This window comes from Tenrec ecaudatus, chromosome 2 (assembly GCF_050624435.1).
Source record: "Tenrec ecaudatus isolate mTenEca1 chromosome 2, mTenEca1.hap1, whole genome shotgun sequence".
In the NCBI taxonomy this organism is placed as follows: Eukaryota; Metazoa; Chordata; class Mammalia; order Afrosoricida; family Tenrecidae; genus Tenrec; species Tenrec ecaudatus.
Genome location: NC_134531.1, coordinates 163,522,509 through 163,544,906, shown reverse-complemented (window position 1 = coordinate 163,544,906; position 22,398 = coordinate 163,522,509). Strand labels below are relative to the sequence as shown.

Here is a 22,398-nt window from a genome sequence, read left to right as displayed (position 1 = left end):
ATAATTGCTTGTCAAGAATAACAGAAACAGTTCATAAGCTAGCTGAAAAGTTGAGATTCAATCAGCGGCTCCTCAACATCTAGTCCAATGATACAGGCTAATTTTTTATGAAGTTTTGCTTCATCAGTAAAAAAAGTGAGAGATAAAGGTTGTGTAATGTACCTTGAGTTATTATCTCAGCCACTGCTGGTTCAATCAAAGGAAGGCGTACTGGGCTAGATCTAAAGACCAGTCACTGAAGGGCAGGTGCCAACATTAACAGGATGCTGGGTGGACCAGCAAGACCATTATTTTCTTGTGGTCTTTAAAGTACATAGGCTCCTAACTCCAGAGAATTATCTCCCTCCGTGATAGAGAATGGATCCCGAGGAAGAGAGAAAACTCTGGTCGCCAAGGTCTCCCACCTTAGCCTGGTGCTGCCTCTATAGCGTTTCTCTCCCCTTTCACTACCACCTCCAGCCCCTCAGCTCTTGCTTCTACAGCTCCACTTGAAGCTGTCTTTTATAATGGGATTCCATGAGAGATTTTGTTTGAGAAAATAATTCCCTGCTGAAAACAGCAATAACATAGATTGAAAAGGAACGCATGAATTACCTCCCCCATTCACTCTTGCATTGTGTGCTCCCTGTGTCCTTTCCTGCAGCACCGGCCTCCCTATTTTGTTTGGGGACATTCTGCCTGCTGGTTCCAGGCCCCCCTCAGGGACTGCTGCACTTTCCAGAGGCCTTCCTGGAACTCCCTCCCCTTCCACATGGCTTTCCCACTGCGCCTTTTCATTATTTCTGTGGTACTTTTTTATCTTTATTTTAATTTTTGGTACTTCTTTTCTCCCTGGCATCAAAGTTAGCTTTACTGGAATGCGTTTTCTCTCTGAAATGTGATCATTGCTAAGAAACTTGAATGGTTCACATAAAAGTGGCTATTTCTAGTTTCTTTTGAAAAACAGTAGCAACAGACAAAGAGAATCTCTGGCAGCATTGCCACATGGCAAACTAGACCAGTACTGAGTGGTGGCTGCCCCCCTTCCCGTCTTTTCGATGAGCTCCCTGGACTGGGGCCAGCTTCCGTTACAGCATAACATAGCAGATAAGAATGTAAGGTCCAAAGCTGGAGTGCTTGCGTTCAAATTCTGACTTTGCCAGAATTACTAGGTATGGGACTATTTGACGTTATTTCATTTTTAAACTTCTCTGTGCCCAGTTTCAGTATCTGTGCAACGAATGCGTTGTTGCATTCTTGTGAAGATCACATGCATTGGGGGATGCATATGTAGAAAGTGCTTACCATAAAAAGCAAGTGGTCCGAGAGATGTCATGGAGGAAAGGCCTAGAGGTACACTCTACGGGGCACAGTTCTACTGAGACAGGATGTGGTCGCCAGCAGCTGGATCCGCTGGTTTGGTTTGGGGCCTGCTGTGACAGTGTGCTCCTGCGCTCCCACTATTCTTTGGTTCCCTTGGGTAGCGAGGAAGTTTCCTGACTCCTGACTCTATCAGAAATGCGAAATCACAGGAGGGGTGTAACTTTGGTCCGTTTTAACTGCTTTCTTTACTTGGCTCCTATGGATTCATGGAAAGTGTTGGGTATCCCAGGAGGATTGCTGCAAAATGCATTATTCACGTCTGCTTTCTTTCCTTAAGAGGATGTGAACATTTGGTACAACGAAATGGCCTGAGCATGGTTACATGCTTTTGGCTCTTGCCTTTAGGATCGTCCCTAGTGAGGACCAAAGAGCCCCAGGACCTCAAAGCTGATTCACGGAATTTCAGTGACAAGTTCCACACAGTAGGACTATACTTTCCTTGACTTTTATGAATCAGACCGACCACACACATGGACTGATTGGATCCTGTGCTCATAAAAGTCACACTTTCATGGGGGCTCGAAGGGGGATGAATTGGTCCATGAAACAATCAGCAATCCCTGAGGGTTTCCTATGAGCTAAATTCTTTGGTGGTTTCTGTAGCGACAGAGGACCCTTGCCACACTGAATGGCACCTTAAAGTCAGGCTGAGGAAAGAAAGAAGCCATAGGGGAAGCCATAGGGGAAGATATAGGGGAAGAGAAAAGTCATGGTGCTCGTGAACCCACAAGAAGATTGGCTTGACTAATGCCCTGGGTTTTTAAAAATATCTTCCCAAATAATAAATCTCATTCCCAGGGGAATGGAAAATCTGATTAAATCTCTTTCCTGTACTAGACATGAGCACTATGGGAAGATCAATAATATATGCACATTTCCAAGCCAGACTGATGACTCACTGCCTCCATTCAGCTAGAAGTTTGTCCCTGGGATTCACAGGGGCCTTTACCTGGTGTTGAGCCATGATTTTCTCTCTTGTCCAAGGCCAGGCACAAGATGTTACTGAAACAGACAGCCCAGAATTTCTCTGCAGGGGCTCAACTCGGGGCTGCTTCTCACCCTTCCTTCCTGCCTGCCTGTTTCCAACGCAGGGCAGGTCCCTCAGAGTTTAGGCTCTGCTCAGACACCACGGCAAGCTCACAGCTGCTGGCCTACAGATAAAAGCCACATGGCCTTTAGCTGAGCACATGGGCACCGAGCTTAATTGGGAATAAAGATGCACACTCGAGTCATCCTCTCTCTTAGCATCCTGAAATAACAGCCCCATTGCAACGAAAAGAAGCAGATTGCAGTGCGACCTGGAGAAGGCAATGGCCCCAAATGTGGGTCAGACCCCAGATGGCAGAGTCGATGGCGGGCACCGCTGGGAGGAAGCTTTTGACGGGAAAGGCCAAGGGTGAAAGGATTGGTTGATATTCAAGAACTTCTTGTGCACCATCAGCCCATCATAAGTGATTCATTTTACTCTCAAGGTAATCTTGTGGAGTGTATGATGTGATCTCATTTGGGGAAGTAAGAAAACTACGCTGCAGAGAGAGAGACTCAATCTGGCCTGCTCCGCTTCGTGGGACACCGTGAGAAGCACTTGTACTCCTCTCATCTAACCATTTAACAGCCACCCAAGAACTACCTGCTAGTGAGACCTCTGTAGGAAACTGCAGGTCAAGGGGGGCACAGTCACTTCTATTGAAGTGGAAGTTCTGGGAGTGGTATTGAGTTTTGACTTGGGGCCCCGTCATCCCATGCTGCTGCTTGGGCTTTTTAGAGAACATGGGTAGTAAGTGTGGGTGGTGGTGCTGGAAACCACCGCACATCTACCTCCCACCGCCCACTAGCCCCCAGGGGCCAAACCAAGAGGGGAGCCAGGCCACCTCCTTCCCCGCCCCACCCCTCCACACACACTTTTGTCTCCCAGAGAATGCTGCAGGAAAGGCAAAGAAAACGAACACAAAAAAAATCAAACAACTCAACAAGTCTGAACTAAAGCTGCGGATGAGAGCCAAACAGTAAATAAAAAGCGGTGCTATTTTTGATGGGAAACTGCGTCTGAAAAGAAAGCGCCATATAATTTGCCTGTCCGCGGGAGCAAGGCAGGGCGCTGCGCGCAGATCACAGGCCGCACTGTTCTTGCGAGGGAAGAGGCTATTCATTTCCCGTGTGCTTCCGCCCCACCATCTGCACTGGTCACCATCCTCCTCTCGCTCAGTGGGAGCTTCTCAACCAAGCACGGAACAACGGAGCTCCAGAAGAACACCCGCGCCGCCCTTGTAGCTCGGTGATTTTCCCAGGCATCCTCCAGCAAAGCCCCACCCCACCTGTCAGGGCAGCTGTCCCCCAGGTTAGCGCTTGTTTCAAGGGAGCGAGGTTGAGGTTCAGATCGGAAGCCCCGGATGGTGTGCGGTTTCCCCAGGTGCGTTCCCTGAATGTTTTAGGATTTCTTAAAAATGGAAGAAGCACACCAGCCTGTGTGATCATGAGGTGTCCAAGGGATCAGGTAGAAGGCATCATCAGAACAAAAAAATCTTACCACAGTGAATGAGGGGGGGCAGTGCAGAGTGGAGACCCAAAGCCCATTTGTTGGCCATTGGAGATCCCCTCACAGAGGGGTCTAGAGGAGGAGATGAGCCAGTCAAGGTGCGATGTAGCACCGATGAAAAATACAACTTTCCTCTAGTCCTAAAATGCTCCCCCCACCCCCCTATCATGATCCGAATTCTACCTTGCAAGTCTGGCTGGACCAGAGGATGTACACTGGTACAGATAGGAAACAGAAACACAGGGAATCCAGGGTGGATGATACTTTCAGGACAAGCGGTGTGAGGGGTCAGGCTGGGAGGGTAGAGGGAGAGTGGGTTGGAAAGGGGGAACTGATTATAAGGATCTACATGTGACCCCCTCCCTGGGGGATGGACAACAGAAAAGTGGGTGAGGGGAGATGTCTGACAGGGCAAGATATGACAAAATAATAATTTATAAATCATCAAGGGCTCATGAGGAAGGGGGGAGAGGGGGGGGGAGAAGAAAAAAAATGAGGACCTGATGCCAAGGGCTTAAGTGGAGAGCAAATGTTTTGAGAATGATGAGGGCAATGAATGTACAGATGTGCTTTACATAATTGATGTATGTATGGATTGTGATAAGAATTGTATGAGCCCCTAATTAAAAAAAAGTGCACAAGTGGGTCCATTAGCACTGGAGGTGGGGTTGTGGGAACAACGAGAGTTTGGAAGTCAGGATTTGCACGCAGGCACCACCCCAGAAATTGCTTTGAAGTCCAGCAAACGTCACCTCTGGATCTTAGTTTTTTAACCAGTGAAGTGGAAACGACGGGAACTTAAAGAGACTGGTGAGGGGCAGGTTAACGTGCCAGTATCTACAGGGCCTGTGTGAGTAGTAGGTGTGAAAGGAATGCATACTTCCCTCTCCCACCCCCTAGACCACTCCGTCTAAAATGACCTGCTTTCCATGGGGAGGGTGAGTCCACAGTCCTGACGGAATTCGGGAAAACAAAGCAAAGCAAAACAAAACACTTTAGGGCCGCTTTGGTTCAATTGGTTTGGGCAAGTGGTGGGAGGAAACACCGCCTTCGCTGGGTGTGACCTTGTCCAGTTTCAGATACAGGACAGTGACACTCGCCTGTGGAAACAGCCCGGGCCTTCGGGGAAGGTGCCCACCAATCCAAACAGAATAAAATGGATTCCCCGGGGAATTCCGGCACCACAAGCAACAAAACCTTGCTCCTTGTAGACCTCAATTTTCTAAATTGTATATTCGCTGTATAGGACTAAATGGTGTGTGTGTGTGTGTGTGTGTGTGTGTGTGTGTAGTGACTTTTTCCTTTACAGAAGCATTGTCCCCTCACAGTTTCCTCCCTGAAGCCCTCCAGAAGGCATCCTTGCCTAATGGCTGAGGGTAGGACCTGGGATCAGGCTGCTTGGATTGAAAATCAGCTCTCTTGATTTCCATGCCAGACAACCTTGGGCAAGTTCCAAAATTCTCTATGCCTCACATTTCCTGAACTTTGAGATGATGGTAAGATGTAGCAATACCCCCACAGGGTTGATGGGATTAAATAAGAAGATGCACTCGAAATGCTTCTTAGAAGTGAGCATAGTGCTTGATAAATGTCAGTCACCACCACTACTAACCTTCCCTCCCTATCCCCCACCCCCTGCCCCAATGAGGCCCTGGCCTCGCCTCTGTCTGGCCTGTTGCATTGGAGGCCAGTAGGGCTCTCAAAGGAGGTGGGCTCAGCGCGCTCTCTAAGCCATCCCAAGTGCTCTGACGTAGGAATCGGCTGGACTGATGCAGTTCTCCTTCAGCAAAACTCCAGTCTCTATTGAAGCACCAGCACACGCACACACACGCACACATTCTCCTTTCTTCCCTTCATGTGTCCTTCCCTCTCTCCTTTGTTCTTCCTCTTCTTCCTGCCACCCCTCCCTTCCCTTCTCCTCAGTTCTTTTGAGGATGCTGGGAAATCCAGCTTTGCAGCTCAGAGGGCTTTGCCTCTGATCAAGCCCGACCCAGGTCATGGAGTTCATGGAGTTACCATGACAACTAGCATCCCTAGCTCCCCATCAGGAGGCCAGGACCAATTGAAAAGGCCTGTCATTTCCCCGAGTCAAACTGTATGTGTCCTCAGCAGCATACCCTACACTAGTATGATACGACAGGAGGAGCGGTTACTCATGAACATGAGGGGGGCGGGGGGCAGAGAAAGAAATATCGAGGCTTTATTTTTTAGTGTGCTCTGTGGGGGAGGATTACAACTTGCTCTCAGAGACATTTTCTTTCTCATGCAGCCAGTGTTCCTGGTGAGGAAGGGGAAGGTGGAAGGGGTGGGATCCCCATACATTTCTGATCAGTTGAGTTTACAAAGGTGAAAACAAATATAGGCTCTTTATTTGACTTAAAAGTGACTTATTTTGGAGGTCTGGAAGGATGGACTGGAAAGCTAATATTAATGAGTATCTTCTGTGTAACAGGCACCTTGAAGATACAGTTTCATTTAGTGTTCATTAAGTAAGTGAAATGAACTCTCATCATTTCCATTTTACAGATAAGCCAACAGAGGCTCATAATGTGATAGTGATCTACCAAGATAGGTCAAGCTGCTAGCAAAGTAATGAGCCCTGCACTGGAGGTGAGTTTGCTCATGTCCAAGGGTTGAGGTTTCAGCATCATCCTGTGCATTTTCCCTGTTGCTCTCTCATTTAAATCTTTCTCTTTCAGGGACCCCTCCTTGTGTTCTTCCACCTCCGATCACACAGACATATTTTTACCCCACCTCCTTCTTTAGCTCTGTGTCTCAGAGGAACCACCGTCTTTCTATGACAGAATCATTTGGGGCTAATTGTTTACATGACATATTTATGAGCCCTACCCTGGGCCTGCAGAACCAGAATCTCTAGGAGTGGCGTCTAGGAAGGCATGTTTTTCACGCACTTTCTGAAATAATACTGATACACACTGAAGTCGAAGTGCCATTCTTTTAGCGCGATAGATATAACCTCCAGGAAAGCAGCACTTGCTTATTTGTTTCCCGGTGATTGTCCAGGTCAGTGTGGTTCTCTAACAGAGGAGAACACTCTTGGTGCCATTTGGTAACATCGAGTCAGCATTCAGTGGGTAAGTTTAGGAAAGAGGCACAGATCCAACAAGAAGACATGGTCCCAGTATGGGGTGAGCACCTGGGAGACAATCAATCCCTAGAGTGATACTTCTCCCCACAAAGACCTGCTGCCAGCTCTTCCCATATCACAGCCGATGCCAATAGAGAAAAGCAGTTCTTGGTACGTGTTTGCCAGCTTAGGGTGATGTGATAGGGAGAAAATGCATTCAATAAGAATGCCAGTGAGACTCAAATGTTGCTGAGTGAACTTGAGCTTGGTACAATTGGGAAAACAAGATACAGGAAGGCTAGTGGCACTGTAGCAGGAAGTGGGCAAAGGTGATTGACAGCTTCTGGTATTCTGTGCGCCTCCCAGCTATGACTTTCTTAACCTTTCAGCTACTCCATAGGTAACAGTGAGGCAAAAGCACCACCTGCCATACTCAGTATTAGGACCTAGTCAGGTCTTCGGCAGAAAGAAGCATGAAACCGACCAGACAGCTAACATATTAGACGTCTTCCCGCGACTACCTTTGTTTACACAGTAGAGGTGATCGCTGATGTATGGAATGAATTGTGTCCTCCAAAATTTATGTTGAAGCCCTGGTACCTGTGAACATTACCTTGTTTAGAAATGTGAGCGAGCGTCAAAGAGGTCATGGGAAAGGACTTTTATTTTTTTCCCCTATGAACTTTTTGAAGCTTTCTCTTAGGGGCCTAAAATGAGCCATGGTGGTGTAGTGGGCTATGCACTGGGCTGCCAACCACATGGCCAGTGGCTCATTCCATTGGAGAAAGATGAGCTATCTACTCCTAGAGAGATGTAAAGTTTCAGAAACCCAAAGAGGCAGTTCTACCTTGTCTTCTGACCTACAGGATCACTATGAGTGGGAATTGACTTGATGGCAATAAGCTTGACCCAGCCTCCCCCCACACCCACCCCTGCTTCCATAAAGGCTTTGAAGATATAAGCAGTTAGTCTTAGGTCATACTAGAAGAGGGTGGGACCTAACACAAATAGAGTAGTGTACCGATAAAAGAGTAGAAGAGACTCAGGCAGTGGGAAGATGACCACCTGTGATAGTTAGGCTGCAGCTGCAAGCAAGACATATTTGGCCTACAAGAAGCTGAGGATCACTAAAAAGGACCTCTCCCCGAGCCTCTACACCTGATTCAACGACTAGCCTTTAGAATGGAGAGACAAGAATTTCTGTTTCTGTAAGTCACTTTGGAGTTCCTGGGGGGTACAGATGCTTAACTACTTCAGCTGCTAACCTGCAAGCCCATCCAAAGGGACCTCGGGAGAATGGCTTGGCTTTCTACTTCTGAAAACTCAGCCCTTGGAAACTCTGTGGAGCCCAGTTGTGCTGATGCATATGAGTAGATGGCAATTGGCTTTTCTTTGGGTGGGGGGCTGTTTAAACATCATCTACTATGTATTAACCTGCTATGATAGCCCCTGGCAGGAAACTAATACAGTTAGTTATACATGCAGACGCTACCCTTTCCCCATCCCATTGTAGCCTGTGTCCATGTGCATGACCTTCTACAAGATGACTGCAACAATGTTCTAACAGGCTGCCTCGGCTCTTCTCTCGGCTTCACATGACGGACCATTGCGAGGAAATCTTTAGGGCTCTGTCTGATTGTGAGTCCCCTCCCTGTCAGTTGCATTCAATGTTTCCTATTCAGGGTGAATACAAGTTACAGAGACATTGGAGACCGTTCCTGCTATGACCACAACTATGAATACGTTTTCTAGTTCAATTCTTTCTTGCTGATCTTAAACAATCTCCACATTCCCCACGTTTGTCTTTGTTTACTCTGTCTCCTCTGTCTTGAGCACCCTCTCCCCCTACTTCTATCACAGTTCTTCAAGGCCTAGTTCAATTGCATGAAGCCTTCAGAAATTCTCTCCTCCTTGGGAGGGTTTCCTACTCTCAGGAGGCATCTATAGAATAATAAGTAGCTATGACACTCAGCTCATGAGTGTTATGCTTTTTTTAGGGCTAGGGCTGCATCTCTCTCGCCACCATTCCCTGAAGCACTTTGCTCACTGCTTGTGCAGCGACGGCATTCCCAAAGGACCTGTGAGGCGGAAGGGGAAGCGTGGGGAGGGCCTCCCAGACCCTTCTGGAAGCCCATTACCTATTAAGCCTCAAGATAAAGCTGTATTGTGCTCCTGCCCACTTGGCTCACACATCTGGCATGGACAAGACACGTAACAAAAGACAAACATGTCTCAGGGACCAGGGAAGAAGCCATGTAACCATGGTCATAGATAAAGACCAGACTTTGACCAATGTCCGAGGGAGGATAGAACTTCTAGCAAATCCACTAAAATCCTGGTAGATGGGTCATAAAAGGAAATGAGTTCTCTTGGTTCTTCCTTGGACCAGTAAAACATGGGGCATGCCTCCTTACTTAGGAAATGTGAACACATTACTTTTAACTGGAAGGTGTATTCATCCTAATACAGAAAGGATGCATAATTTAGACCACCAGATAGGTGTAATTGATAACAAATGGGCCAAAATATTGTAATTAGTGGATTTACTAAGTACCTTTCCCTGGTGACCAACATTGGCTGAGTTGGTCTTTCTATGAAGCGTAAGGACAGTGGCATCTCTGGTAAATAGCCTAATGGCAATTGGTTTCAAATTGCTGAATGATCTCTTACCAATGGTAGTGGAAAGTACATTGACCAATAGAAATACCTTATTTTTGCCCCCTCCTTTTTAAAATAACAATTTCCAAATTGTAAATTAGGCAGAGGTATACATTTTAGATCATCAACTTTGTATTTAACAGTATAAACTCTAATCAAACCCCTAAGACAGTGATTCTCAACCTTCCTAATGCCCTGACCTTTTAATACAGTTCCTCATGTTGTGATGATCCCCCCAACCATAAAATTATTTTCATTGCTACTTCATGACTATAATTTTGCTACTGCTATGAATCAGGCGACCCTTGTGAAAGGGTCATTTGACCACCAAAGGGGTTGTGACCTACAGGTTGAGAACCGCTGCCCTAAGAGCTTGCCTGCTCCTTGATTTCTCTTGTAAGTGACACCTAGGGCACTTGCCATACCTGGTTTACCTTAGAAATGCCTCTGCCTCAGGGCTTCTGAAACATTATTTGGCCCATAACCCAGCCCTGAACATGCAGTGACAGCCAACAAATAGCATCTGTTTCAAAGAAACACCACCTGTCCCAATGGAAAAATCAAGCATCAACCCGTCTCACTTCATCAGTGTTGGTTTCCAGAGCTGAGGAAACAAAACACCATCCTGTCACTAACACAACCTTTTAGCACTCTGTGGGGACCACCCACAGACTGGCTTCTGCCAAGTAGACTTGGCAACTTTTAGAGAACAGTTGGTCCTTAGACAGCCTTCCTCTGACCTTCTGAGAAAGAGGTGGGTGATCTGCCTTGGAAGAGGCTGGAGCTTGTTCCAGGGAGGCTGGAAAAGATCAAATGCCACAGGTGAGGGGAGATCTGGCCAAGTGGAGAGCCAGTGGTGAAGAAAATTTTCCAGGAAGGTCCTTCCCTGAGGTAGGTGCAGTCATTAATGTTTGGAGAACAGCTGCTGAGGGCTAGAGAAAGGGCACCTTTTCAGGGCAGCAGCGAAGTTCCTACCAGCTGGAGCACATGGAAGCAGCTCACGGGAATACAAACACTTCTGAAGGTACTGCCATCTTCTGAATGCCGGAGCAGTATTTAAGCACATTCTCTGAGTGCAAACAACTCTGAGACAAAACCGATGCGTTCCTCCAGATCATCTTCCAGCCCCTTTGTAATGGCACCACAAGAAGCCATTCTTGCGCTTGTCTGCTCACTCTCCCGTCTGGTCATTCCCTGGGATCAATTACCATGGTCAGAGGTTGCCGGAGCACGTATGTAGTGTATCTCTGCCATTGGGTTGCGCAAGCCTCTTGCCCTTAGGTATTCTGACGAAGATGGGGCTTTTTACTCCTTTAAGCCATTACAGTCTTGGAACATCACAGGGGAAGTTCTGTCCTATAGAATCGCTATGAGTCAGCATCAACTCTGGCAGTGTTTCCCCCTACCCTCCTTTTTCAGCAAACCCTGGGAAAATGAGGCTATTTGGGACAAGTGAAGTGATGGGACGGGGGTGGCAAATTGCCTGAGCGTGGGTATACACCGATGAGTGTGTGTGGGTGGAGTGAGGCTACACATTTTCTGTAACTGTTCTCGATGGTATGCTTCCTGGAACCTCTTCACATTGACTGTGAGGGGTCCACCACGAACTATGATCCCATATAACACAGAGCTGAGAAGCAAGATCCCAGGGAGAAAAGAGGGGTGGTCTCCAAGCCAAGAACTAATGATTCTCGTAGGCTGGCCACTGCTCTGCTGTTTGTGAACCAGGGAAGTCCCGTGGCTTCGTCCAGGAGAATAGGCATTGTGGGAAGCCTAGGCACATGTGACCATTAGTTGGGTATTTCTTGACTTGAAGGGTAACTCTCAGTAATATTGGGAACATGTTCATTCTCATGTCTTTCCCTTTTCCCTGGTCTCAACATTAATAAATGGTCTTGTGATGCCTTGTACAGATAGGCAAAGGAAGATACTGGCATTTTTTTCTTTATTTCAGAGTTGGATAACTTACAGCATCGATTCCAGGAAGAATTGGTGGCATGCAAAGCCCATAAAGACAGCATTGCTACTAAGAGAATGGAGCTTGATGCGTTGAAGTGCGTGATCATGATTGCCCGTTGCCAGAAAGGTGGTGAGTGGCTGGATGCTCTGTGCTCCAGAAGTCTGAGTTGATGGTCATTGTTTGACCTGTGTGTGACCTGGGCCTCAGTCCAGTCTCTTGACTTCAGTGGTCCCATCACCATATAGCTTATCATACAGTTAAATAATAGCCATGGGCTTTGGAGGTAAACTGCCTGGACTTGAATCCTGACTTCTTCTTAATCTCTGTCCACTCAATCAGGAAACTTAGTTTTGCCTCTGTTTCATCAGCTGTAAAATGGGTGTATGATAAAGGGATGTTGTGAGGATTATACGACATGATGCATATAACACGTACTGCAGCAGGTGGCTTGAAGACAGTCACTAAATGGTGGTTCTTTTTATTACAGTGGAAAGCTGAGGGTGAGAGGTGCTTGCTGCTGAAACATTCAATATTTTATGAGTTGTCAACCTTCCACAGGCACCTGTGTATGGAATTGGGTGTCAGACACACTCTGTTGACTTAAAAAATCAGGTCGTCCCTCTGGGCCCAGTCTCCTTAATTTTACCTCCAATATTTAGACCAGGTGATGCCGTACAATGATAAAATTTGGGGCGTATTGTAATACTGAACCATCAGTAATGTTCCTGAACTTTCATTAACTACCTTGGGCCTTTTTAGGACACTATGTATTTCTGAAATAGAAGTCACTTTTTGTCAAGCACTGTCTACTAGAACCCCTTCAAACTTTGCCTAACCTTGGACAAATATATATATATATATTTCTCCATTTTTACCATGAGGGGGAAATGTATGCATGTTTGATAAGCCCAGGTCATCTGGTTTCCTGTGATTAGGTCACATTCAATTATGTCTACACTTCTACAGATATCTTTAGTTCTCTAGTTATCAAATGATTACTTGAAATTATTCAATGTGCAGTAGTCATTGAGCCGAGATTAAGAACGGAATCATTTTACAAAATCCTTCTCTAAGTCATTCTTCAATCTCAGTTCACACTTCTCTCCCTGTATGACCACTGACCGGGAACTCAGCTGTGTTCATTTCAACTGTGTCCTGCTTTCTTGCCTTGGCGTCTTTGCACATCTTATTTCCCCTCCACGGACTGCTATTTGCTTCCCCTCTCCTTACTCCGCCTAGTTAGCATCTATTGATTTTTCATACCTCAGCTTGAAAAAGACTTCCTTGAAGAAGCATTCCCAGTCCCACAACTCCCCCCGCCCACCTCCCACACAGGCAAATAGACAGCGACTGTGTTCTCCTTGTACGTGTATTTGATGTCTTCATTGTTTTGCAGTTGCAAGTAAATCAGGCCTTGTTTTTCATCTTGTAATCTTGGTTAGGACTCATAATTCAGGATATTTATTTTTAATAAAATCTAGAAAACCCATTCAGATATTCAAAACTCAACACAAACTCACTGCTGTCTACTCTGTTTCAGCTCCTAGTGACCCTCTAGGACAGGGGAGACTGTTCCTATGAGTTTCTGAAACTGTAATTTTCCAAGGGAGTAGAAAGACTTGTCTTTTTCTCATGGAGCGGATGGTGGTTTTGAACTGCTGAACCTGACAATAGCAGGGCTCCTATATTCAAATATTACCTCGATTCCATTCTCGCTCATCTCTACCTGGAACTTGGCACATACACACAATGAATGGTCTTTATGTCTCTTGACCTGTTTTCTTTTTTAATGATTTCTAACTTTTTATCTCTGTATGTGACATTCTGGGAAATTTACCCCCATTTTTTTTTCTTGTTAACTAGCTCTCTCTTCAGTTTTGTCTGATTTTCTGTTTTGCTGGTCCATTGATATTTTGTATAGACTACTAATTTTTTTTATTTCTGTAAGTTTTAATTGCTACTTTTCCAAATATGCCTGCTCTTTTATGATAATACCTTTCAAAATATATTTATTTACAACTATGTTTTAGTTTTGCTGCTAATTCTTGCTCAGATATATTATTCAAATATTTTATTTGAATATTTACAATTTAGAGTTTTGCCTTGCTTAGATTAATTAGCTTATGCTTTTTACTATGGTTTTGATTAGCCTTTTTATTCTGGGGGGCCCAGGGATTTGCTTACTTTGCTTTAAAGGGATATTTGTCTTACTTACCCTAGCTGGCATTTCTAGGTGTTTCATTGTAGGAGTTTTGTTCTATCATATTGCTGTATGGCTAAGTAAATCTCTTCCAGGTCCCCTTTTACAGATTATCATAATGCCTGTCATAATTGTCATGAGACATTATCCCATTTTAATCACAATAGCCAGTTCTTTAATGCCTGTCTCCCCAACAAGAATGTAGTTCTATGGGGCAGCAGACTATGTCTGTCATATTCAAAGGGTAACTCCAGTGCCCACGCCGGTGTTGGGATGTTGTAAATGCTCACTCTTATTGCAATGACTAAGAAAACTGGAGAGAAAGGTGGTGCTGGCTGCCACAAAACTCTTCTCCATCATTCTGCAACCATTGTATGGACCTTCTACTTCTCTTTGAATTCTTCTGCAATCCCTAAGTTAAATGCACAAAATGATTTATTCTCTGTGATTGACATACTGTCGTCTCACAAGTAACTTCACACTGTACTCTTGTAATGGCCCTTTATATGGATTATCCCATTTGAATTCATATCCACTGAGAAATTGTTGTGATAATCCTTTTACAGATGAGGAACCTGCCCAGAGGAGAGGCTATATTTTACCTTTTCGAATGTAGTCCTGAAGCGCCGGACTTGAAAGATGGATAGTGAATTCAGGACTACTTTAGTTATTTAGAGTAGATATCAAATCTTCTTTATCTGAAAGTAAAGGCTGCTTTACTTCTTTGCTGAACTGTATCTTCTTAACACAATCTGTGTCTAGGAGAGAACAGGTGCTTCTGTTGACTACATTACATGCTTTTAAGTTTCTGCAGTCAGAATCTGACAACTCAAACTGCTTGATTTTTCATTTGGGTAAAGTGGCTCTGTTTCTTTTGAGGATACCTCACAAGCCCACCATTGCCAAGGAATCTGGGTTGTTTGTGGCCTAAATGGGTGCAGAAAGGTTGAGTAGAGGCTGGGGTATTGCAGAGCACATGACAGACACAGTTTTACGGAGGCTTCACACATGGAGGGATAGGGCGAGGCCCGGGCAAGAACACACGGGCAGCAACAGTCGTAGCAAGTTGACCTTCCTTGGGCCAATTGTCAACCTCAGCGCCGATGGTCTCAGGCAACTGCATTCTCCCAGGCGTGCCAGAGGGCCTCTGCACAGCTCCTATGGTGGCCGAGGCAGCAGCTTCTTTTCTGAGAGAGGAGGGAAAGGGCGTACCAAGGAAGCAAATGATGCCACTTACCTCAGGGCAGACCCCTTGGGTGTCGCAATGCCATAGCCTTTGGAATCCAAGTTACCTCCCACCTTCATGGTGTCACAGGGCTTCCGCTGCTCGATGTACTCGTTCATGGTGGACTCCAGGAGGTAGGCATACTTGCCCTTGGATTTCCTCACTCGGATCATCCCTTCCTCTGTGGTTCGCACAAAAACCGATGGTTCTGCCGATTTCATGTATGTCCACATCTTCTCAAACACAGCAATTTTAGACCTCTGACAGGGGACAGAAACAAAGCCCCAGTTCAGTGCTGGCTCGGTTTGGAACTTGGCTCGGCACACGCACTAATGAAGATCTGAGTGCAGCTTGATCACACATTCATGAGTGAGATTAGCTCAGGAAGAAACAAATTATGAGTGATTGCAAAATAAGAGGCTCTAATTAGTACCACTAGGCTCCAAAGTACAAATATCTTGCGAATGGAGATGGAGCAGTATAGCTCAAAATCTTATAATCACTACAGACTAATTACAGTTGTCCTAAATATGGGGAGAGTTAAGAAACAGGAGCCTTGTCTGCCTTTTCAAGACACCAGAAGGCCTATCTATTGTTCCAAAAGACCATATTTATACAGCTCAGACGAGTGGAAAGTGGAAAACCAGTGGTGTCTGATTTCATTCCTGGAAGACATTTCTGGATCATGAGCCCCAAGGTCCAGCCATCCAGATTGTAAGACCTGACCTCAGGAGCAAAATTGTTGTCCGAATGTACAAATATCCTTTACACAATTGATGTATGTATGGATTGTGATAAGAGTTGTATGTGCCCCCAATAAAATGATTTTTAAAAAAACAATTAAAAAAGCCCCAGAAGACAAACAAAAAAGAAATGGTTGTCCGATATCGCTATTAGCTTGTGGCCAAATATTGCTAACTCTTTACATTTTGAAAACCTCCAAATCCAGCCAAACTGCTTTCTTTGTTTGCTTCTGAATGTGCCTTGGGCCGTCTTTCCATTGGGGCATTGCTTAGGCTGTTTACCTGACATGATATTTCTGTCCAGCCAGTCTTCCCCAGACATCTATATTTTCTGAGACTACCTAAATTCCAGGGGTCCTGGTTCTCACATTTTGGTGGGCCTCCGAAGTATGTGCAGAGAACCTGAGCCAGCAGGTTTGGAGTGGGACCTAGAGTAAATCTTTTCCGGAAGTTCCCTGGTGACCCGCGTGAGAATGCCTGGGCGGTTCTTCCTTAGCGAAGCCCCATTGGGAGGGCTGTTATTTCCATGGGTTCTCACTGGATGGCCAGGCTAGGATGCTAGGGTGCCAAGTCATCCCTTCTGGTGTGTTGATGTGAGTAATTCTAACCCATAGCCCCCTGGAGAACAAAACACTGCCCCACCTGGACGAGTCTCCCAATTGTTATGTTTGAGCCTATTCTTGCTATCACAGAGCCCGTCCATCTTGCTGAAGGGGTTCCTCTTCTTGTGCTTCCCCTCTCCGTTGCAGGCACGGCATCCTTCTCCAGGGATGTATCTGGATGCTATCTGAGGGCGAGGGCTAAGCTCAGATTCTCCACGGAGTCTAAGCAAATACCTTGGACATAGCAAGTCTTTAGGGCCTGCAATTCAGGGCCGCAATCCCACTCTCACATCTAACATACGCATTCTGTGACTTTCTCAAAAGTTTATCTCGTGAATACTAGTCCTTGGCTTTTGAAAATGCTTTGTAAATTGACAAGTGTGAAACACATAGGGGGGACTTTTGTTGTAAAGACAGTTATTATGAGAATCACGCTGTTGTTAAAGGCCGCGAGGTTGATTTGGACTCTCCATGGCCCTATGTAACAGAGGGGAACTACCTCATAAGGTTTGCAGGCTGTAATAGGGATGGCAACAGTTGGCCAGCTCTTGCTCCACAGAGCGAGTGGGTAGTTTGGAAATGCCAACCTTTTGGTTAGTGGCCAAGTGTAATGGTGTACCCCCAAGGCTCCTACAATCGATGTAATCTAGTAGCTTATATGGTGATTACAGAATTTTGGGGGTATAAAATTATTATACATGTCCTATATCATTTTTCTCTGAATTCAAGTTTCAGTTACAATTCTTTGATATTATTTCTAGAGTTGGTAAGATATTGATATGAAATTAAGTTGTCATTTGAGCCAGCAATCTATAGAGATATGTGGAGCCCAGGAAAAGTCTAGATCTCAAGGGAGAATTGATGAAAATAGTTACTGAGGATTTCAGGGAGGTATTGAATTGAGTGGATCTTAATTAATTTTTAAAAGACTATAATTAGCTAAACTTGGTAATTTGTTTTAAAGTAAAGTTTATGATTTTAAAAGGATACTCAAGAAGGCCAGGATTTCCTAGTAACCCAAGGTTTGGAGCTGGTATCTTCCTTCTCTATGAAGCCCTGGTGGTGTAGTGGTTATACATTGGGCTGTGAACCACAAGTTCAGCAGTTTGAAACCACCAGCGGCTCCTTGGGAGAATGATGAGGTTTTTTACTTCCATGAAGAGCCCAAGTCTCTGAAGCCCACAGGGACAATTCTACCCTGTCCTACAGGGTCGCTAGGAGTCAGCTTCGATTTGATGGCAGCACGTTTGGGTTTTGGGTAATGGGTCTTAGTTTTCCCACCAGGGCCATAGCAATTATCCATGAGACTTTTAAGGACTGTGCTTGCTTTACATTTTTTTCTTTTGGGCATGAAGATAGATCATTTAAACAACAACATCATTATGTGACAGAGGAGAGAAGGGAGCAAAGGGAGGGAGGATTCTAAGGTTGGGGAAGGAAGCACGCAGAACCAATTGTCGCATCTACACGATACTTCATATTCTCTCCTGGGAAAAGGAAATGTATAAATTCAGCAGTGACCAGATTTGCAGATGATCTTCCAGGCACAAAATCAACAAAACACTCAGCAGGGCAATCACAAGATGCAATTTGACTTGACAGGATGGGCTCCGCTGGGGACTGGGCTGCTGACAGTCAGAGCTGAAGAGCCCCTGGGCTGCGGCATACAGAGAGTGAATGAGGCTGTACTCGTGGCCACTTGGGACCCTGATCAGGACAGTCTAATCTCCAGGAATGGGAAGGGAGGATGAGCGGCAGGCACGATTGGGTGCATACTCAGGGTATTTGTTCTTGGATTTCTCATATCATCTGTAGTTCCCAAGGCCCTTCTCGCATCTTAATTAAACTGTTGATGGAGGATTAAGTGACTCATCTCTGGGCTGCGATCGGGACCTAAAGACAGGTTTTCCAGAGACTGGGTTAGAAGAATTCCTATATTACCATTTCCTCCTTCTGCCTATGGAGGTGGTAGGTGATGTTATCTCTCTACCCACCAAGGGCCTGGTGAAGTCATTTTCAGGGTCAGAGTCACAGGGATAGAAGTGCTCACAGAACCCATGTTATCTGCACACTCTCTCTACAGCTAAAGAAACCCAGGTCTGCAATGTGGTAATGAACTCTGGCTTCCCTGAGGGAAAGAGTTGACCATCTGGTCCTCTAAAACAGTGGTTCTCAACCTGTGGGTCGTGACCCCTTTGGGGTCCAGCGACCCTTTCACAGGAGTTGCTCGATTCATAACAGTAGCAAAATTGCAGTTATGAAGTGGCCATGAAAATAATTTTATGATTGGGGGGTCACCACAACACGAGGAACTGTAAGAAAGGGTTGCGGCTTTAGCAGGGTTGAGAGCCCCTGCTCTGAAGACTACAGCCTATGACACCCCCTTGGGCAGTTTTATTCTGTCCTAGAGACTCAGTAGGGAGAAAGACAAGGCTTTGCACTCCCTCCTGTAGAGAATTATAGTCTCAGAAACTCACAGGGGCAGTTCTACCCTGGCTTATCGGGTGGCTATGGGTCAGCATCTGGTACCTTTCTATCTCAACCAACTGCCGCCTTCATTATAATTTTTCAGAAATTAATCAACAGTGGGACTTCAGGCAAGTAACACAACCCTTTTAAACCTTAGTGGTCTTCTCTTGGCCATGTGGTGGATGGCACTCACTGAACAGAGCTGCTGTGACGATTGTACGAGCAGACCTGTGAAATGCGCTCTCATACGATGGTCACGCGGTTGGGATTCCAGAAGTGATCCGACTATGACCGGGAATGATGCCCTTTCCTCAAGTGTACCTTTAGAAGGATTTTCGGTGCTAGGTGCCATGAAGTCAATTTCAACCCATATGTGACACAGGCTGCCTCATTGAATTCTTTCCCAGGAGGGGCTCGGGTAGCACAGTAGATTAAGTGTTGGGTTGCTAACAGAAAGGGCAGCAGTTCAAACTCACCAGTCACTCTTTAGGAGAAAGGTGAGGCTCTGTCTTAAAGGGAGAGAGGAGTTGGAATCAACTTGATAACAGTGGGTCTTAATATTTACCAGAAGGCATTTTGGTGGCACGATGGTTAAACCCATGGCTAGGTTGGTGATATGAGCCCACAGTCACTCCTCTATTGAAAAGACCTGGCTATCTCTTCCTGTAAAGATGACAGCCTAAGAAAACCCTGGGGGCCGCTTTATTCTGTCCTATAGGGTCACGATGAATCAGAATTGACTAACAGGCACACAACAACAACAACAACAACAACAACAACAGCATCCTTTATGAGAGCCGATTGCTAGGTCTTTCTCCTAAGGAGCTGCGTGGTAGGTTTTCCTGCCAACCTTGGACTGTTTAACCTGCTTCAGGGTAGGGATGCCAAACACATGACTCACTTGATGCCAGTATATCCATGACAGGCATTGATGCCAATTAAAATAGTCATTGCCATTGAGGCCAGATCTGACCTCTGAATCTCTTTCAACGCAGGCTATCCTCAAGGTTTTTTACTTCCATGAAGAGCCCAAGTCTCTGAAGCCCACAGGGACAATTCTACCCTGTCCTACAGGGTCGCTAGGAGTCAGCTTCGATTTGATGGCAGCACGTTTGGGTTTTGGGTAATGGGTCTTAGTTTTCCCACCAGGGCCATAGAAATTATCCATGGGACTTTTAAGGACTGTGCTTGCTCTAATTTTTTTTTCTTTTTGGCATGAAGATAAATCATTTAAACAGCAACATCATTATGCGACAGAGGAGAGAAGGGAGCAAAGGGAGGGGAGGATTCTAAGGTTAGGGAAGGAAGCACGCAGAACCAATTGTAGCATCTACATGATACTTCATATTCTCTCCTGGGAAAAGGGTAGCCACTGCCAAGCAGCCAGCTTTAGCATAGCGTATGATGCACAGGCTACCATAGGGCCCAGCATTTGTAGAATGCTTTGGCCCTGGTTCTAGATGCCTAACTTTGGTTGCAGGTACCTACTGTTGTACTGTCACATAGTTATCATTGAAGAACTTTGTCATTTTAAGTCCTGGCTGTAGCGCTAGTAAGCTAGAACACACCCATTGCTTCCCTGGTCCTTAGCTTCCCCAACTGCAAAACAATAGATTAGATTAGATTTATCTTGGGTCCATTAAACTTGAGAATTATAGAATTCTGATTCCATAAAATCAGTAAGAACAAGGTTCTGATGAATAGTCTTTGTTGCCAAGAGAGAAAAGGAGTTAAAGATACAACCTTACAGGACGTCTACTGAAGTTCAATGGCAGTGTAGAAAGGTTGAACACAATGATGTCAGATTTCCACAACTGAAAAGGAAAAGGGGACACTGAGAGTAAAGTTGGCCTGATCCTGCACAGGGCCATTGGTTGGACTCACAGTCAAACCTGGGAACCAGAGGAGGAGGAAGCTATGATTTTTTTTTTAATAACAGAAAGGTGGCATAAAAAGTAAAGAAGAATCTATAATCTCAGAAGACAAATGATGGGAAAGTACCTGATGGGAAGGTTCTATATAAGTCCCCAGATGAGAAAGAAAATAAAACAAACCCCAAACTAAACAAACAACCCTAATCCAGTTGTTGTTGCTCTGCCTCTGACTCCTGAACATGTCCCGTGTGTTAGAGCAGAGGTGGGTTCCATAGGCTGATTTTTCAGAAGGCCTCCAAGCCTTTCTCTGAGCCACCTCTGGGCGGACTCAACCCTCCATACTGGGAGTTAGCAGCGAGTGTGATAACTGTTTGCACTCATCTCAAACCAAAACCAACTGACTGCCATGGAGTCCATGCCGACTCATGGGGACACTGTAGAACAGGGTGGAACTGCCACTGAGGGTTTCAGAGACTGGAAATCTTTATGGGAGTAGAAAACCTCATCTTGGCTCCCAGAGGAGTGGTTGGTGGTTTGGAACTGCTGACCTTGCAGCTAGCAGCCCCACTCAAACTCAAAATATGAGAAAATGTGCTGAATAGTGGCCGTGTAATAAATCAAATAGAGTTGAGAGGCAAAATGTTAAAACTGTGAACATTTTGGAATGTCCAGGCAGGCCAAAGTCAGGGTGAATGATGTAGATGCCTCGCCAGAAACTCTCTGAACTCGCCTATCTGGTGGAAAAGACTCTTATCTCCAGCAGGCTATGTCCAGACGAGATAGCCCTCACACAGCAGATGCCAGGTGAGGTGGCATAGGATGGGAACGACTTTATTCTGCCCTGGGAAGCCTTTGGAGATTCCTGTGATAATTTCTTTGCCTTTGGGAAGCAGAGTCTAACTTAAACACTTATCAGTTCCTGATACTGCTCCATGAAGACAATGTAGTTCAGTGGCAAGATGCTGGAGACGGAGTCAGGAAATTCTAATGTTATAACCACGTGTGACACCGTCATCCAGAATGTTTTGAGCTTCAGTGTCTTACCCACAAAAGAACTCCATAATCCCTATTTGGACTTATATTATATGTGATGCCCATGTGAGATCCTGACTGTGAAAATGCTTTGGGGACCATAAAACTGAGTTGCAGAGACACCCTGTGTCTACAGAGCATTGCTAAGTGAGTCAGGTGGCTGCCAAGTGCTCTTCTGGGCACGAGGCATCGAACTGGCTTCATGGACTACAGCCAAGCACTCATTCACACGTTGAGTGGACATTCGAAATGTCAAGGAATCGTAATGACATTGTCGTCCTAATTTTATAGTTGGGGCAATGGTGTCAAACAGGCTAAGTGCCTTTGTAACAGGAAGCCATGAAGTCATGCTCTGGGCCTTCACCTCGCTGACTCTGCAGCTTGCGCTCCTCAGCCCTCCCTTGCGTGACTGCGCTGCCCGCCTCATGTACATTCTCTCCCTCCTGGCATTGGTGAATAGACTTCTCTGCCAGCTACTTGTTCTCCATCTGCTAACGTCTCATCCAGCAAGAGGACTCTCACTGTGGCATAGGAGGGGGAAGAGAGCCTCAGGTTCACAGGGATTCCTGTTTTAGAAACTAAACTACTTTTTCTTTGGGAACAGAGAGGGAATTATGCTGATATTGTTTGAGGCCTTCAGAGAACTTGC

The 22,398-nt window shown here is 45.6% G+C and overlaps 1 protein-coding gene across 4 annotated transcripts in view; it reads right to left on the bottom strand.

The window, feature by feature from the left end:
* The window catches only part of GRIA1 (glutamate ionotropic receptor AMPA type subunit 1), a 379,675-nt gene that overhangs the window by 23,624 nt on the left and 333,653 nt on the right, over positions 1–22,398 (bottom strand). For all 4 annotated transcript variants that reach the window (XM_075543167.1, XM_075543168.1, XM_075543169.1 and 1 more), the window contains one exon: positions 15,042–15,289. In XM_075543167.1, the coding sequence (XP_075399282.1) occupies positions 15,042–15,289 (248 nt within the window). The remainder of the gene's footprint in view (positions 1–15,041; positions 15,290–22,398) is intronic.